This window comes from Lepidochelys kempii, chromosome 1 (genome assembly GCF_965140265.1).
Source record: "Lepidochelys kempii isolate rLepKem1 chromosome 1, rLepKem1.hap2, whole genome shotgun sequence".
Lineage (NCBI taxonomy): Eukaryota > Metazoa > Chordata > Testudines > Cheloniidae > Lepidochelys > Lepidochelys kempii.
In genome coordinates, this window is record NC_133256.1 from 38,365,914 (window position 1) to 38,385,365 (window position 19,452).

Genomic DNA, 19,452 nt, shown 5'->3' on the forward strand with positions numbered 1-19,452 from the left:
GAGCTCCCCCCCCCCCCCTTCCCCAGCCTGTGGCAGTTAGAGGGCGCGACTGAATCATCAGTCGCCTCCTCCTCCGCACATTGCTCCTGCCGCCCCCGGCTCCGCCTGAGGGAGCTCCCGCCCCACCCCACCGGGCGACCCCTCCCCGCCTCCCGGGTTGGGGGGGTGACTATGAGCTACGTTGAGCCTCAGGCTTTTAGGGGCCGAGGGTTTCTCAGGACAGCCTACAACATCTCAGGACTGCTGGCCAGCCACAGTAGGGGTGCTGCAGGTGCCACCGCCAGCAGCTCTGCAGTCTTGTAAAATAATCGTAAACTGAGGCATGGGCCTGCCAGGGTGATCTAGGAGGCGTTAGAGTCGTGTTGGGTGAATGTGGGTGCATGTTATCTGCCTAGGGTGTGCGCGTGTTTGTTTAATAACAGTCTTTTGGTGTCAGTTGAACAGGGGAGGGGGAAGGGCAGGAGTAAACAAAAGGGGAAGTGTTGAGCTTTGTAAGTTTCCCATTTTAGGCAGGTCTGCAAACACTTTTGGTCTCCAGGTAACAAAGGTTTCAGAGTAACAGCCATGTTAGTCTGTATTTGCAAAAAGAAAAGGAGTCCTTGTGGCACCTTAGAGACTAACCAATTTATTTGAGCATAAGCTTTCGTGAGCTACAGCTCACTTCATCGGATGCACACTGTGGAAAGTGTAGAAGATCTTTTTATACACACAAAGCATGAAAAAATACCTCCCCCCACCCCACTCTCCTGCTGGTAATAGCTTATCTAAAGTGATCACTCTCCTTACAATGTGTATGATAATCAAGTTGGGCCATTTCCAGCACAAATCCAGGTTTTCTCACACACACACACACTCCCACACGCACACTGTGTGTATAAAAAGATCTTCTACACTTTCCATAGTATGCATCCGATGAAGTGAGCTGTAGCTCACGAAAGCTTATGCTCAAATAAATTGGTTAGTCTCTAAGGTGCCACAAATACTCCTTTTCTTTTTGCAGGTAACAAAGGTGTTAGGTGACCAGCCCTCAGTTCCAGCAGCAGGTGACTCACCATTGTACACCCAGCAACCAGTGGTACATAACAGGCTGGGACTTGTCTCCACACCTTTGTATGAGGGGAGAAAGTGGAACAATGGGCTCCGGTTTGCACGAACTAGATGCAGCTCTTTAATTCCTTGCTAGTTGCCAGTATTGGTCGTAACCTCAGTATCTCTTAATTTCTTCCAGGTTTCAGAGTAGTAGCTGTGTTAATCTGTATTTGCAAAAAGAAAAGCAGTACTTGTGGCACCTTAGAGACTAACCAATTTATTTGAGCATGAGCTTTCTTGAGCTACAGCTCACATCATCAGATGCATTCAGTGGAAAATACAGTGGGGAGATTTATATACATAGAGAACATGAAACAATTTCTTCCATATATCCTCCAAGTGTGGTTCCCTCCAGTCTAAACAGAGGAAGCATAGGCAGACAGGGTCACATGGTGCCACAGGGCCCCTCCCTGTGGAACAGCTGAGCCAGGCCTGCTTGGGGCAGGGAGCGGGAGAGGCAGAAGGGGAGGAACACTGGGAGCTGCTGCTGCTGCTTCAACTCTGGGGGGAAGAGACAGAGGAACATCTGGGAGCTTCACAGAAGGGCTGCTGCTTTCCAGAACGGGAAGGGCTCTCGGAAGAGTGGGGGGCTTGACTCCAGCTGTTTGGGGGTTGTGCCCCCCCCACGCACACACTGTCAGCAGGCACCTGTCCATAAACCTTTCTTTATCCTTCGTTTGCAGTCTGTCTACATCTTTTCTAAATGACTGTTCCCCATACTGCATACACTGTACCACTGATGGTGTAGTTAGCACTGTGTAAAAGGCAAGAACTTCCACATTTACCTTATATCCTTTTTTGAAACTACTGAATTTTGGGATTCTCTGTTATAAAGTTTTAAATAAATTATTGTAGTGATTTGCCTTCAGTATTTGTTTATAATGAAAACCCTGTGGGCCCACCAAGATTTCTCTTTGACTTCTCATCTATGCTAAAAACAAAACAAACCCCATTGTTAACAATGGCTCCAATCTTGCATTTTCATCTCAATGTCCTCATGAAATCCCATTGAGGTTAATAGGGTTCTGTGGAGGCCCACTAGCATGGATTTAGATTGCAGCAGGATTATAGCCAATGATTGTCGGCAACAGATTCCCCTTTGCTTCCACCCTCACATGTCCCCTCATTTGCCTCATCTGGTATTGAAAACAGTTTAATACCTTTGCATAACAGTATTGGGGAAAGCTGCCTTGTCTAGTAAACAAATCCTTTTCAACTTCAGTTGACAGGTGATTGGTGTCAGGCTCATTGCTGACAACCATTGTCATCAATGAGTTATTTGCATAGTGTGGATGGACCCTTATTGTGAAGCTTTGCAGCTCCAAAAAATGGAGGCAAACCCTTCATTAAAATTTGTCAAAGAGCACAAGCTAAATTCAGATCCTATATCAGGTAAAAATACCTGGTCAGATTAGACTGATTTTGGAAATCTGTGTGTGGAAGTAAAATGCAAACCCTTTTGTGTTAATCCTTAATAGCAAACTGATCCCTAAATAAAGGTGCCTGATTGGAATAGGACATAGTTGGCTGATGAGTGACACTATTATGCTTTTATTATATTTATAAAACTAATACAACAAACATGTATTTGGGTCACTAGCCAGGGGGGAGGATTTTGCTGTCTGTATTGAAGTCTCTCCTTATGGAGATGGGTGGAGAAGAGTCTGTCATAGACGCAGAAAGAGAGAGTAAAATCATCTCCACCCATCAACAAAGCGAAAGAAACAGCGGCGGAAAACCCAGTATTGTAGCGTCCACTCTGTATTCTCCAGAGGGATGAAACAGGGGCGGGCTGGATTCAGTTTCCTAATCCCTAAAAGATGCCCCAGAATTCACTTGCATTGTCAATATCGCCGTCTACCTGCATTTCCGGTGCGGCTCCTGCTGCCCAGTCGGAGAACCTGCTTCTTGTTCAATTCGGTTGATCGTCTGCTTCGCAGTCAGTGCTGTCTTTTGTGCCGTTTGGACAGGCCTTTCCCTTTAGTCCCTTGGAACAGGAGAACATTCCACCCCCTCCAGTCATTACGCGCAGCCTCTGTCACACATTTTTGCAGATACCGGAAGATCCCTCTGGGCAGGAAACTCGCTCCCAGCAAGTGAGTTTATCCAGTTTGTCTCACTCTGTAACACTAGATTTTAGTCTAGGGGTGGACTCGGGTGCTTCTTTACATCTATAGACGTGTGTTTCTTATTTAGGTTGCAGACGAATAAGGGGGAAGATGAGGGAGAGTGAAATCTTTCCTCCCCTGGGATTTGCACTTCCTCCTCTCTTTACTGGGTGATTCAGATGTTAACTGTATTTGCAGGCCTCATCTCTTTAAGAAACTTCTCTCTTTTCTAGTTGAGCAGTAAGTAGTTTGACAGAGAAAGTGTAATATGGAATGCCCTTTTTGGTGCTTTCTTGGGAATTATTGCCATCTGTTTGGGTTGTTTCTTGAATTGCGGGATCAGATCTGGGTGTGTTGGCTAGATAGACATTTGTAATTATTTTCATTTACTTTAAACTCTAGAAATAATCTCATTGCTCTGGCTGCACAAATATGGTACATTATTTTTCTAAATGTCAGTATGACATCAAACTTTAAAAGGGGGTTGCGGGCCACAGTCTGTTCTAGAGGTTATATTGAGAAAATCCTTTTTTTGGCAACTGTACATTCTCAGAGGGGGATTTGAGATGGACTGTGGAAACTGCAGTCAAATCCAGTTTAGGTTCAGTCTAAGGTTTGGGTCTGACAGTGCTGAAATTATATGACTATTCACATCAAAGGGACCAAAATGGCAAGAGCTCTATTGATCTGGTAAGATTTTCACCACTTCAGATAGTCTCAGAAGATTTCCATTGTTCCACTCATTCCAACTGCTTCAACAAATGGGCAGTGGTTTAACTATGCAATACTGATTCATCACCGAGCACAGTCCATCCTGTGCAGTGAATGAGGCAGAAATAGTGTGGGAAAAGTAGCATGTGATCATAATGTATACACACAAAGAAGCTCAATTAAGGTTGCTTGATTTGGGCATTTCCTAACTTCTGAGAGCTTGACTTTGCAAACATATTGTTCTTTTAATGTAGTATTTTTGTGTGTAATGTGACAAAGTGGGAATTTTTCATAATATTTTGTGTGAATATCATGTGGATTTCACTTTCCCCTATGTCAGGGGTGGCCAACCTGTGGCTCTGGAGTAGGGTGACCAGATGTCCTGGTTTTATAGGGGCAGTCCCGATATCTGGGGCTTTGTCTTATATAGGTGCCAATTGCCCCACACCCCCTGTCCCGATTTTTCACACTTGCTATCTGGTCACCCTACTCTGGAGTCACATGCAGGTCTTCAGAAGTTAATATGTGGCTCCTTGTATAGACACCGACTCCAGGGCTGGAGCTATATGCGCCAACTTTCCAATGTGCTCACTGCTTGCGGATCACTGATTGGATGCAGATACACATTTTGTATCCCCGCAGGGCTCTAGGAATTTGCCTGTACTGTAATGCTGTTCTGTCAATAAGAGACAGAGTCATTTTGGCCTTGTCTAAGATAAGAAAATAGCCCACTGCTAATAACAGATGTGAGCAGCAGGTGCAGCTAAACTGATTCGGAACATGATTTATCTGCAAGTCTAGACCAGGCCAGACACTGTTCAGCAGCATTTCAGAAACTATGGTTAAAACCAATTCAGAGTGGCCTTGTTGATGGAACTGAAAAGAGTATAAATAACAGTGCAATCTTTTTGAATGTCCCTAGTGTAGACAAGACTGTAATGTTTGGTGATAGGTCACTTGGGTGGGGTATGGTATGCAAGGAAATTCTGGAAGTTTTGTGAATTAAAACATTGTTTGTTTGTTTTTTAATAGGATGACTGTGGGAATCTTTGCAAACTGTGTGTTCTTTCTTAAAATGAAACATTTACCCATTCAGGAGAAGAATAGACTGAGAACATGCATTAAAGAAAATGGTGGAATAATTTATTTTGTGCTAAATCATGAGGTATATTTCACTTTTTTTCCCCCTAATGAACATGGAAGAAGGTTAACTTTTGCCTCTGGCAGAAAAATCACAAATGATGCAGATAGAGTGAGTGAGAGTGCTTTCATGTATGAAGTTTTAATATAAATAGTTCTATTTATCAGTGCAGTTGTAATGTATCTATCACTGTAATCTCTAGGTGACACATAAAAATTAAGAGAAATATCCTTTCTGTCCACAAAAGGACCACATGTTCCACCTTTACTTTGTTTTACTGTGTCATTTTTGATGGTAGTCTTTTTCCAGGAGAAAAATTACCAGGCCATTATTCTTCTCCTCATCACCAAGGGAAGGCATCACACAAAATGACAAGTCTTGCATTAGGTCTTGTATTTTTGTTTGGATTAGTGTAGAATCATAAAAGCGTAGGACTGGAAGGGACCTCGAGAGGTCATCTAGTTCAGTCCCCTGCACACAAGGCAGGACTCTGTAATAACTAGACCATTCCTGACAGGTGTTTGTGTAAACTGTTCTTAAAAATCTCCAATGACGGAGATTTCACAACCTCCTTAGGCAATTTGTTTAGGTTTAGGTTGGACATTAGGAAAATGAGTTCCTAATTCCTAAAATAGAATCTCCTTCCTTAGAGGTTTTTAAGGTCAGGCTTGACAAAGCCCTGGCTGGGATGATTTAACTGGGAATTGGTCCTGCTTTGAGCAGGGGGTTGGACTAGATGACCTTCTGGGGTCCCTTCCAACCCTGATATTCTATGATTCTATGATTCCCTTGCTGCAATTTAAGTCCATTGCTTCTTGTCCTATCCTCAGAGGTTAACGAGAATAATTTTTCACCCTCCTCATTGTAACAACGTTTATTGTACTTAGAATCATAGAATATCAGGGTTGGAAGGGACCTCAGGAGGTCATCCAATCCAACCCCCTGCTCAAAGCAGGACCAATCCCCAACTAAATCATCCCAGCCAGGGCTTTGTCAAGCCTGACTTAAAAACTTCTAAGGAAGGAGATTCCACCACCTCCCTAGGTAATGCATTCCAGTGTTTCACCACCCCCCTAGTGAAAAAGTTTTTCCTAATATCCAACCTAAACCTCCCCCACTGCAACTTGAGACCATTACTCCTCATTCCGTCATCTGCTACCACTGAGAACAGTCTAGATCCATCCTCTTTAGAACCCTCTTTCAGGTAGTTGAAAGCAGCTATCAAATCCCCCCTCATTCTTCTCTTCCGCAGACTAAACAATCCCAGTTCCCTCAGCCTCTCCTCATAACTCATGTGTTCCAGTCCCCTAACAATTTTTTTCAGAGTAACAGCCGTGTTAGTCTGTATTCGCAAAAAGAAAAGGAGTACTTGTGGCACCTTAGAGACTAACCAATTTATTTGAGCATGAGCTTTCGTGAGCTACAGCTCACTTCATCGGATGCATACCGTGGAAACTGCAGCAGACTTTATATACACACAGAGAATATGAAACAATACCTCCTCCCACCCCACTGTCCTGCTGGTAATAGCTTATCTAAAGTGATCATCAGGTTGGGCCATTTCTAGCACAAATCCAGGTTTTCTCACCCTCCACCCCCCCACACAAATTCACTCTCCTGCTGGTGATAGCCCATCCAAAGTGACAACTCTTTACACAATGTGCATGATAATCAAGTTGGGCCATTTCCTGCACAAATCCAGGTTCTCTCACCCCCCTCCCAAAAACCACACACACAAACTCACTATCCTGCTGGTAATAGCTCATCCAAAGTAACCATTCTCCCTACAATGTGCATGATAATCAAGGTGGGCCATTTCCAGCACAAATCCAGGTTTTCTCACACCCCCCCACCCCCATACAATTTTTGTTGCCCTCTGCTGGACATTTTCCAATTTTTCCAAATCCTTCTTGTAGTGTGGGGCCCAAAACTGGACACAGTACTCCAGATGAGGCCTCACCAATGTCGAATAGAGGGGAACGATCATGTCCCTCGATCTGCTGGCAATACCCCTACTTATACATCCCAAAATGCCATTGGCCTTCTTGGCAACAAGGGCACACTGTTGACTCATATCCAGCTTCTTGTCCACTGTAACCCCTAGGTCCTTTTCTGCAGAACTGCTGCCTAGCCATTCGGTCCCTAGTCTGTAGTGGTGCATGGGATTCTTCCGTCCTAAGTGCAGGACTCTGCATTTGTCCTTGCTGAACCTCATCAGATTTCTTTTGGCCCAATACTCTAATTTGTCTATCCCTACCCTCCAGAGTATCTACCGCTCCTCCCAGTTTAGTGTCATCTGCAAACTTGCTGAGGGTGCAATCCACACCATCCTCAAGATCATTTAATGAAGATATTGAACAAAACCAGCCCCAGGACCGACCTCTGGGGCATTCCACTTGATACCGGCTGCCAACTAGACATGCCATTGATCACTACCCATTGAGCCTGACAATCTAGCAAGCTTTCTATCCACCTTATAATCCATTCATCCAGCCCAGACTTCTTTAACTTACTGTCAAGAATACTGTGGGAGACCGTGTCAAAAGCTTTGCTAAAGTCAAGGAACAACACGTCCACTGCTTTCCCCTCATCCACAGAGCCAGTTATCTCGTCATAGAAGGCGATTAGATTAGTCAGGCATGCCTTGCCCTTGGTGAATCCATGCTGACTGTTCCTGATCACTTTCCTCTCCTCTAAGTGCTTCAGAATTGATTCCTTGAGGACCTGCTCCATGTTTTTTCCAGGGACTGAGGTGAGGCTGACTGGCCTGTAGTTCCCAGGATCCTCCTTCTTCCCTTTTTTAAAGATTGGCACTACATTAGCCTTTTTCCAGTTGTCCAGGACCTCCCCCGATCGCCATGAGTTTTCAAAGATAATGGCCAATGGCTCTGCAATCACATCCGCCAACTCCTTTAGCACTCTCGGATGCAACGCATCCGGCCCCATGGACTTGTGCTCGTCCAGCTTTTCTAAATAGTCCCAAACCACTTCTTTCTTCACAGAGGGCTGGTCACCTCCTCCCCATGCTGTGCTGCCCAGTGCAGCAGTCTGGGAGCTGACCTAGTTCGTGAAGACAGTACACTGGCTTTTCCACATCCTCTGTCACTAGGTTGCCTCCCCCATTCAGTAAGGGGCCCACGCTTTCCTTGACCACCTTCTTGTTGCTAACATACCTGAAGAAACCCTTCTTGTTACTCTTAACATCTCTTGCTAGCTGCAACTCCAGGTGTGATTTGGCCTTCCTGATTTCACTCCTGCATGCCCGAGCAATATTTTTATACTCTTCCCTGGTCATTTGTCCAATCTTCCACTTCTTGTAAGCTTCTTTTTTGAGTTTACGATCAGCAATCATTTCACTGTTAAGCCAAGCTGGTCGCCTGCCGTATTTACTATTCTTTCGACACATCTGGATGGTTTGTTCCTGTAACCTCAGTAAGGATTCTTTAAAATACAGCCAGCTCTCCTGGACTCCTTTCCCCCTCATGTTATTCTCCCAGGGGATCTTGCCCATCAGCTCCCTGAGGGAGTCAAAGTCTGCTTTTCTGAAGTCCAGGGTCCGTATTCTGCTGCTCTCCTTTCTTCCCTGTGTCAGGATCCTGAACTCGACCATCTCATGGTCATTGCCTCCCAGGTTCCCATCCACTTTTGCTTCCCCTACTAATTCTTCCCGGTTTGTGAGCAGCAGGTCAAGAAGAGCTCTGCCCCTAGTTGGTTCCTCCAGCACTTGCACCAGGAAATTGTCCCCTACACTTTCCAAAAACTTCCTGGATTGTGTGTGCACCGATGTATTGCTCTCCCAGCAGATATCAGGGTGATTGAAGTCTCCCATGAGAACCAGGGCCTGCGATCTAGTAACTTCCGTGAGTTGCCAGAAGAAAGCCTCATCCATCTCATCCCCCTGGTCCGGTGGTCTATAGCAGACTCCCACCACGACATCACCCTTGTTGCTCACGCTTCTAAACTTAATCCAGAGACTGTCAGGTTTTTCTGCAGTTTCATACTTGAGCTCTGAGCAGTCATACTGCTCTCTTACATACAATGCAACTCCCCCACCTTTTCTGCCCTGCCTGTCCTTCCTGAACAGTTTATATCCATCCATGACAGTACTCCAGTCATGTGAGTTATCCCACCAAGTCTCTGTTTTTCCAATCACATCATAATTCCTTGACTGTGCCAGGACTTCCAGTTCTCCCTGCTTGTTTCCCAGGCTTCGTACATTTGTGTATAGGCACTTGAGATAGCTTGCTGTTTGTCCTGCTTTCTTAGTATAAGGCAGAAGCCCTCCCCTTTCGCGCTCTCCTGCTTGTGCTTCCTCCCGATATCCCACGTTCCCATTTACCTCAGGACTTTGGTCTCCTTCCCCCTGTGAACCTAGTTTAAAGCCCTCCTCACTAGGTTAGCCAGCCTGCTTACGAAGATGCTCTTCCCTCTCTTCGTTAGGTGGAGCCCGTCTCTGCCTAGCACTCCTACTTCTTGGAACACCATCCCAGGGTCAAAGAATCCAAAGTCTTCTCTCCGACACCACCTGCGTAGCCATTCGTTGCCTTCCATGATTCAACGGTCTCTACCCAGGCCTTTTCCTTCCGCGGGGAGGATGGACGAGAACACCACTTGCGCCTCAAACTCCTTTATCCTTCTTCCCAGAGACATGTAGTCTGAAGTGATCTGCTCGAGGTCATTCTTGGCAGTATCATTGGTGCCCATGTGGAGAAGGAGGAAGGGGTAGCGATCCTAGGGCTTCATGAGTCTCGGCATTCTCTCCATCACGTCGTGAATCCTAGCTCCTGGCAAGCAGCAGACTTCTCGGTTTTCCCGGTCAGGGCGGCAGATAGATGACTTAGTCCCCCTGAGGAGAGAGTCCCCGACCACCACCACCCGCCTCCTCCTCTTGGGAGCAGTGGTCATGGAACCCCCAACCCTAGGACAGTGCATCTCATGCCTTCCAGTCGGCAGAGTCTCCTTCTTTTCCCTTCCCTCAGATGTATCATCCAGTCCACTCTCCGCATTAGTACCTATGGAGAGAGCATGAAAACGGTTGCTTACCTGTATCTGCACTGCTGGTACATGGACGCTCCCCTTTCTTCTTCTGGAGGTCACATGCTGCCAAATTTCTTCACCGTCCTCCTGTCCCCGCTGTGCAGCCTGCTCTGAATCTTCAGAACATTGTGCCCGTAGAAGCATATCCTGATGTCTGTCCAGGAAATCTTCAGTTTCTCTTATGGAACGCAGAGTCGATACTTGTTTCTCCAGACCTTGAACCTTCTCTTCCAATATGGAGACCCACTTGCACTTTGTACAGACAAAGTCACTTTTGTCCTGTGGAAGAAAGACAAACATGGCACATCCAGTGCAGGTCACAACAGCTGAACGCTCCCCATCCATATTACTTTCCTTTTACGAGCTTCCTCAGGAGTTGTAGTAACTACTCAGAGAAGCCAGCAAGATGTAAGCCTCAGTGGGTTCTCCCCAGGCGAACTCCCAGGCAAACTCCCTCTGTTAGCCTCTCTCTGCTGTTTGCCACTCAGCTGGTTCGAGCTGACTGGCTTTTTATAACAGTCAGGCCCACTCAAAGCTCACCTGGAACAAAGCACTCCCAATTCACACTTTTCAAACAATCAAGCAAACACAGGTCAAACTGTCCCCACAACAGACACTCAGATACTCACCAACACAGCCTCTCTAATGCAGCCCTTAGCATACCTCCTCTCAGACAGATCCCAGGCAAACTCCCTCTGTTAGCCTCTCTGCTGTTCACCACTCAGCTGGTTCACAGCTGACTGGCTTTTTATAACAGTCAGGCCCACTCTTGAAAACTGTTACTGTGTCCCGTCCCCCCCCCCGTCATCTTTTCTCCAGGCTAAACAAACCCAATTTTTTCAATCTTTCCTCATGGGTCATGTTTTCTAGACCTTTAATCATTTTCGTTGCTCTCCTCTTTACTTTCTTTAGTTTGTCCACATCTTTCCTGAAATGCGTCCAGTTCTGGGTGCCACAATAGTCCAGAAGAGGCATTATTAGCACAGAGTAGAGGGTAAGAATTACTTCTCGTATCTTGCTTACAACACTCCTACTAATATACCCCCAGAATGATGTTTGCTTTTTTTGCAACAGTGTTACACTGTTGACTCATATTTAGCTTGTGATCCACTATGACCCCCAGATCCCTTTCTGCAGTACTCCTTCCTAGGCAGTCATTTCCCATTTTGTATGTGTGCAACTGATTGTTCCTTCCTCAGTGGAGTACTTTGCATTTGTCCTTATTGAATTTCATCCTGTTTACTTCAGACCATTTCTCCAATTTGTCCAGATCATTTTCAATTTTAATCCTGTCCTCCAAAGCACTTGCAACCCCTTCCAGCTTGGTATCATCTGCAAACTTTATAATTGTATTCTCTATGCCATTGTCTAAATCATTTATGAAGATATTGAACAGAACTGGACTCAGAACTGATTCTTGCAGGACCTACTCGATATGCCCTTCCAACTTGATTGTGAACCACTGATAACTACTCTCTGGGAACAGTTTTCCAACCACTTATGCACTCACCATATAGTAGCTCCATCTAGGCCAGTGGTGGGCAATCTGTGGCCCGTCACAGTAATACACTGGTGGGCCACAAGACAGTTTATTTACATTCACCATCCACAGGCATGGCCATCCACAGCTTCCAGTGGCCATGGTTCGCCATTCCCGGCCAATGGGAGCTGCGGGAAGCGGCGTGGGCCACAGCGGATTACCCTGATGGGCTGCACGTTGCCCACCACTGATCTAGGCTATATTCCACTAGTTTGTTTATGAAAAGATATGCCACATCTACTGCTTCCCCCATCCACAAGGCTTGCTACCCTGTCAAAGAAAGCTATTATGTTGGTTTGACACAATTTGTTCTTGACAAATGCTCATTGACTGTTACTTATCACCTTACTGTCTTCTAGATGTTTGCGAATGATTGCTTGATTATTCATTCCATTATCTTTCCAGGTACTTGAAGTTAAGCTGACTGGTCTGTAATTCTCCAGGTTGTCCTTATTCCTCTTTTTATAGATTGATACTATATTTGCCCTCTTCCATTCCTCTGGAATCTCTTCCATCTGCCATGAGTTTTCAAAGATAATTACTAATGGCTCAGATATCTCCTCAGTCAGCTCCTTGAGTATTCTATGATGTATTTCATCAGGCTCTGGTGACTTGAATATATCTAACTTGTCTAAGTAATTTTTAACTTGTTCTTTCTCTATTTTAGCCTCAGAATTGACCTCATTTTCACTGGCATTCACTATGTTGTTTACTAATAGGAAATTAGTATTGAGTAAACGAACTAGTAAACTGCAGTAGTTACCTATTTTTGCATCTGCGTAATGGCTGTGATTTTAACCTTGTTTTTAGTGTACACATGTCATTGTGGATAATGTTGCTGTACTCAGCTCTTATCATCTGAAAACTATTGAGAAGTATCGACTCCCCATTGTAAGTGCTGATTTTGTATGGAAATCAGCAGAAGAAAGAAAACTTTTACAGATTGATGACTATGAGTCTAGTAAATCATTGGAAGGTACTTCTGATCAAAAGCCAAGCTGTTACGGTAAGTGTATTTAGTGAAGTTTTTTATGGGCTGGTTACTTTGGAGAGGAAGATTTAATTTAGAATTTAGAATTTCAAATGGATTAGCAACAATGGCTGTTTGCAGAAAAGTAATATAAATAGTAGCTGCAGAAAAGAAGCTGGGCATAATGGACCACACCACAGTGGAGTTTTTCCCATTGATTTTAACGGGCTTTGGATCAGGCCCTGAATCAGGAATATGGGTAAAATAATAAATTCAATCATGACAGTCTTTTTGAACCCACTGAAAAAATATCACTTGTAGTTAGCTAGAAGCTTTAGTTTGATTCAACAGTAAATATTGGCAGGTTTCAGAGTAACAGCCGTGTTAGTCTGTATTCGCAAAAAGAAAAGGAGTACTTGTGGCACCTTAGAGACTAACCAATTTATTTGAGCATGAGCTTTCGTGAGCTACAGCTCACTTCATCGGATGCATACCGATGAAGTGAGCTGTAGCTCACGAAAGCTCATGCTCAAATAAATTGGTTAGTCTCTAAGGTGCCACAAGTACTCCTTTTCTTTTTAGTAAATATTGGGTTAACAGAATGCTACAAAGAAAGGTGTTAGTTTCTGAGGCAACAAACTTTGAGGAATTATGAAATCTAGAGAACAGGATGTAATAGTAGAAGTATGAAATTAACAGCAATGAGTATGGAAGAAGGGTTTGAACATACTATAATTAAGATACACAGACTTCAATTTTACTCAGAAAAAAAAATACAAGCAAAAAAGGTCCGTAGTGACACTGAGAGACTACTCAAGAATTTGAAAATAGTCCAAATAATCTGTTTTAGGTTATTAGTCCCCTCATACATTGTCTTCAATTTTTTTTTTCAGACTGAGACCCATTCATTATTTTATTGCCCCTCCCCCTTTTTTAAACACTTCTAAGTAACTTTTATTTCTTTTTGCTTTTTTGGTGATAGCAGTGTCTCCTAATGAATTGTCATCTGTGAGTTTTGTGTGGTGTTCACCCCCTCCGTAAGATTGTAGTAAAGATGTTGTTATACTTTTCTGAACTCCTTGTAATGCAGAATTTAGTATCTCATGGATAAATTAATATTATGGATCAGTGTGGTCTTAAAAAATAAACGCAGGGTTAGGAGTCAGGAGCCCCTGAGTTCTAATCTCGGCTCTACCAGTGACTCACTGTTGGACGTTGGCCAAATAATTTTAGCTCATTGCCTCAGTTTCTCTATTTGTAACCTGCTACTGTTTACCTTAGCTACCTGATAGGAGTATTGTGATGATTAATTATTTAGCATCCATACAGTTCTTTGAACATATAAAGCACTTTGTAAATGCTAAGTAGCATTATTGATTTTTGAGCTATTAATATGTTAAACATAAGTAAACCAGGTAGAAGGAAATATGCCAAGTAACGTATTTTGATAACAGGTGAAAAAAACCGCTCATCTTCTGAGCATGATATTAAGGAAAAAGAGGATACCACTGAGAAGAATGAAAACTGTGGCCCTGATCCCACTCCCTTGGAAGTCAGTGATTGCTCTGTTGGGCCCAGTATGGAGAGCATCAGGTAATCCCTCTGCCTAGCATAAAAGAAAAAATGTATTTTGATATTAAGTGTGAAAGGGGGGTCAGTTTACGAATTTGCCAGCATTCCTGTTAGATTTTTAAAGTTGAAATCTAACAAATTATGTTTACCAATATGTAATAGAATCCAATAGGATAAACCCTTTCCATGGAGTCCAGGTAATGTTAGCTTATTAGTTTAACACTAGGTTCTTTTCAGGTCAACTTTCCTGATTGAGAAGTACTGCTCACTTGCTTATTCTTAACCAATCAACAATTTATTAATTCACCAGAATCACATTAACATAAATAATCAACAGTTCCCGACACAAATGTAGACACAGCCAAGTGTGTGTACTACAACACAATATGGTCTTACAAGCAATTATCACAGACCAGAGTTGAGGCTCAGTAGTTATACCAGAGAACAATGCAAATTACCAAAATTTCTCATTACATTTACTTATGGATCAACAATTCTCAATCTGTTAGTACCTAACACATTTATCACAAGTGCAAAGGTGCACTTGTCTGTAAGGCATTTTAAAGAGCACGGTTACTTCTTTTTGGCTAGATTGGTGCAAAAGGGACAAGTTTACAATATTAAAAGCAAAAAGAAAAGGAGTACTTGTGGCATCTTAGAGACTAACAAATTTATTTGAGCATGAGCTTTCATGAGCTACAGCTCACTTCATCGGATGCATGTAGTGGAAAATACAGTGGGGAGATTTTATATACACAGAGAACATGAAACAATGGGTGTTACCATACAGACTGTAACAAGAGTGATCAGGTAAGGTGAGCTATTACCAGCAGGAGAGCGGGGGTTGGTGGGGAACCTTTTGTAGTGATAATCAAAGTGGGCCATTTCCAGCAGTTGACAAGAACGTGTGACGAAAATCTCTACGCCAATTTGATTGGACTTACAAAGGAGTTAAAATCTAAAATATGGTTACCTAAGGTATCACTAGGGAGTGTAGACTCAGCAAGATAACGTGCAGTTATTTATATTAAAGGGTTTTTTTCCCTTTCTAATCTTTGAAAAGAAATCTCACTACCTCTTATCCTCCTAACCCTGGGAGGGGGAAGAGTCCTTTCCATATGTCTAGTCCAGGCATCAGTTGCACTTTGGATTCTGCAGCTTCTTGTGTTAGATTCAGTCTACGCTCTCGAGCACATGGTGACCTCAGTTTTATGTACTCTAGCTTCAGGTCTCGTTGGAGGAGGCCACTCTCTGATTCTTGTTGGGCATGTGCCAAATGGGTGCTGAGATTTCAGCTCTTAGTGTCTTTTCTACTTCCACTGGTACCCAGTAGATGGCGATGGTGTATAACAAATTTCCTTAATCTTTTTTTATATCAGAGGCTTTTAAAATTTGATTCATTTCAAGCAGGCCAGAACTCCGTCCCCCACCCCCAACCCTCCTCCTCTCTCTCCTCCTGGGGCCCTGTCCTTTGGCCAGGCCAGATAGAGGCACATAGGAGCTGTGGTAGGGTGAGCACTGAGCATATTCCCCCTGTGCAGAGCTGCACTCCCAAAGCCCCTCTCCTTCCCTCTTTCTCCCCTCCCCCCCCGCGTGGAGCTGCCCCCGCCCCAAGTCCCTTTTTGGCAAAACTGGGCATTTGTCCCATTTGCTCTTGCCAACTGATGATGAACAAATGCCCATTTTTGCCAAAAAAAGTTGGGAAGTCCGGGGTAGGGCTTAAAAGGGGACTGTCCTGGCCAAAACAGGACATATGGTCACCCTAAACTGGGGGTTGGGACCCCGAGGGAGTCACGTGGTTATTACATGGGGTGTGGGTCACAAGTTGTCAGCCTCCCACCTCAAACCCTGCTTTGCCTCCAGCATTTATAATGGTGTTAAAATATATTAAAAAGTGTTTTTAATGTATAAGGAGGGGTTACACTTCAGAGGTTTGCTATGTGAAAGTACAACAGTTTGAGAACCACAGCCCTAGACTGTAGTAAGAGCCACCCGGGCAGTGTTTTCCCCAGGAATTGAAATTAGGTGGGGCGTTCAAATATACGGGGTAGGGGGCAGGGCTGATGAGGGGTGAGACCATGAGGGTGATGGTGGGCTGTATGGCACCATAGTAAAAACGGAAAAATGTTTCATGACTATTTTATTAGATTTAACTCATGTTTTAAAATCATCACACAAATTAAAGTTGGCTACTCAAGCCTTCTATGAAGCACTACATCTACATCCTTCTTGGTTTCTTGTTATAATTTTGCACAACTCTGTTAATGAACTTCTTGAATGCAATGCGTTCATCTTTGGTGGCTTCTTGTGTGTACAGTACTTCCATTCCTTCAATTGATATGCTCATTAGTTCATTCATATGATCAGGCAGAAGGCGACTTCTTTCAGAACACAAAATTCTATTCAATGATGCAAAAGAACGCTCAGCTGTAGCTGTTGTGACTGGGAGTAGCAAGAGATGAATTCCTACTTCTTTCATCCTAGGAAACATAACACAAAGATCGGTTAGAGCCAAAATAAAAAAGAAGTTGAAGTAAAATCTTCATTCATTTGTCGTATGATATTCAACTCTGTGTTCAAATTCTCTATTCTGTCCTGAGTACATGGCAGCCCCATTTCTGGTAGTGCCTCACGCTGCTCAACTGTCAGTGTTTTATAGGACAGGGATCTGTAAAAGCTACGTAGAGGTTGAGTAGTATCTAGAAGTCGCTGTTATAGATTTTTAAGAATCAAGTCTGTGTACTTTTTCAGTTGTCTTAACAAACACTTCTTGTCCTCTTCACTTAAGGATTCAATATAAATGTCTTCATTAGTCAACTTCTGGACTGAAGTCTTTGCTTCTTCCAGTACTTTTTCAATGGATAGCTCTCTGATTCATCCAAATGTAGCTTCTGTTGCTGGACAAAGATCTACTACTGTTGTAGCAGATGCCTGGATGGCATTGTTTAATGACCCAAATGGTTTCAACAGTAGAATTACAAGAAAGAGAATGGCAGAGTCTTCTCTGAACGTAGTAGCAAAAGTAATCCACCAGCCTCACTACTTAGATCCATCCCATCTTGGTAGATACTTTCCAAAGTCAGTAATAATGGCTGGAGTAATTTTAAGACAACAGCCAAGGATCGCTCATGATAAAGCCAGAGGGTTTTCCCCGGTTGTACTAATTTGAACTTCAGTCCTAGTGTATCTTCTATATTTTCCAAGATATTCAGTCTTTTTGGACTCTTGCTGAAAAAATAATACAATGAAGACATTAAATTTATAGCTTTTTAAATGTCTTTTGAAGAGTCTGCAGCTCGTACTGGCACTAGTTGGAGTATATGGCCTCTGCAGTGTGTACAGGAGAGATTAGGGTTACACTTTTCTCTGAGCAAAGCTTGTACTCCACCGTGTCTTCCAGAGAAGTTTGCAGCTCCATGAAATGCACAAGCAGCCATCTGTTTGGGGTCCAATTGACAAGCATCTAACTCTTCTAAGATGTGGGTTGTCACAGATGCAGCTGATGTGTCTTCTATAACTTGAACATCTAGAAATGCATCTACTGACCTACCACTGACATCAAGATAACGTACACAATGACTTAATATTTGATGCCCATTTGCATCAGTGCATTCATCAGCCCTGTATGCAAATTTTTTGAATGTTGTGAGAGAGTTCTTCACTTTTTCAACTGTTGAGTCTTTCACTGTTGCACCACATGCGTCTAGCCAGTCAGTTGAGCTTCTTGCAGAAAGCTAGTGAGCATTTGCTGGTCTTGTTCGGAACCAGTGTTCAACTTCAGGATGAACAAGTGACAATGCACTTAACATTGGCCTCCAGTTTGTAGTGTGTGGTATCTCTTGCTTAAATAGAAAGTATGATGCCACAGCCATGTTTGTTCACATGAACTGTGTTGTGTCTCCAGCAACCTTAACAGTCTCATTAACTCTCACCGGTGTTGTCCTGGGTCAGTGGAGACTCAGAGTTCAGAGGTACTTTCACATGAGTTCACCTCCCAGGTGGTGGGCAAGAAAGCACCTTGCTCATTCCTCCAGCTGCTCACTGTTTGCTCTGGTCACTGTTGTTTGTTGTGTCACCATTCACTTCATTGCTGTGTTGCCAATGGCCCTGCACCGTCACCTTCTGCTGCCACCTGCTACTGTGACCTCTGCAAGTTGGTCTCTTGAGGTTCCACCCAACTCCAAGTGATTTCAGCTGAGCTCTCAGTGGGGGAACCTCGCTGCTAGTGCAGACTGGGCTGTCTCTTCCACAGAAACACTGTCCCACAGCAGGCCTAAGCACTTAGACCTGATTATCAGTGATTTCAGCTGTAGTGGTCACTTAACAAAACAAAAGACTGTCTGTGGCAGGGGTGGGCAAACTTTTTGGCCCAAGGGCCACATATGGGTATGAAAATTATATGGTAGGCCATTAATGCTCACAAAATTGGGGGTTAGGGTGCAGAAGGGAGAGAGGGCTCTGTATGGGGGTACAGGCTCTGGGATGGGGCCAGAAATTAGGTGTTCAGGGTGTGGGAGGAGGCTCCGGGCTGGGGGGTGAGGGCTCTGGGGTGCAGGAGGGTGGGACCGAGGGGTTTGGAAGGTGGGAGGGGGGATCAGGGCAGGTGATCAGGGGTGCAGGCTCTGGGCGGCCCTTATCTCAAGCAGCTCCCAGAAGCAGCAGCATGTCCTCTCTCCGGCTCCTATGCAGAGGTGCAGCCAGGTGGCTCTGTGCACTGCCCCGTCTGCAGGCACCACCCCTGCACCTCTCATTGGCCCTATTTGCTGGCCAATGGGAGCTGTGGGGGCAGCGCTTGTGGCGGAGGGCAGCGTTTGGAGCCCCTGGCTGTCCCTACGCATAGGAGCTGGAGGAGGGATGTGCCGCTGCTTCTGGGAGCTGTGCAGAGCAAGCCCCCGCTCCCGCTCCCTGGCAGAAGCTTGAGGGCTGGATTAAAACATCTGAAGGGCCGGATGCAGCCACAAGCCCGCAATTTGCCCACCCCGATCTACGAGCCTAATCAGCTCTGTCTTTAAAGAGAGGAGAGGGGCAGGTCAAATAGTACTTGTGACTCAGGCAGACCATCAAGCAAAACACCTGTCCCAGCCTCTCTCTTGATGCCCTCAATCAGCACAGGCTAAGTATAGTTCTACTGCCCTTTACTCATACAATAAGAATAACAACATTTTATCCCCCCCCGAACCCCCCCGCATTCAAGTGATTTGTAACCCAGCCCCAGCCAAAATCTATCACCTGGGCAACACAGCTCTGTTTGCTAGATACCTAGGTAGATTAGGTGTGAATGTAA

At 44.4% G+C, this 19,452-nt stretch overlaps 1 protein-coding gene across 7 annotated transcripts in view; it reads left to right on the forward strand.

The window, feature by feature from the left end:
• Window positions 1-2,951: 2,951 nt before the first annotated feature.
• PARP4 (poly(ADP-ribose) polymerase family member 4) overlaps window positions 2,952-19,452 on the forward strand; it is a 122,203-nt gene continuing 105,702 nt past the window's right edge. For 3 of the 7 annotated variants that reach the window (XM_073339280.1, XM_073339300.1, XM_073339321.1), the window contains exons 1-4: window positions 2,954-3,185; window positions 4,941-5,073; window positions 12,437-12,632; window positions 14,051-14,189. In XM_073339280.1, coding sequence (XP_073195381.1) covers window positions 4,942-5,073; window positions 12,437-12,632; window positions 14,051-14,189 — 467 coding nt within the window. In that variant the 5' untranslated portion in view covers window positions 2,954-3,185; window position 4,941. Of the gene's footprint in view, window positions 3,186-4,940; window positions 5,074-12,436; window positions 12,633-14,050; window positions 14,190-19,452 lie in introns of all 7 variants that reach the window. The other 4 variants (XM_073339260.1, XM_073339270.1, XM_073339310.1 and 1 more) reach the window with 2 other exon arrangements.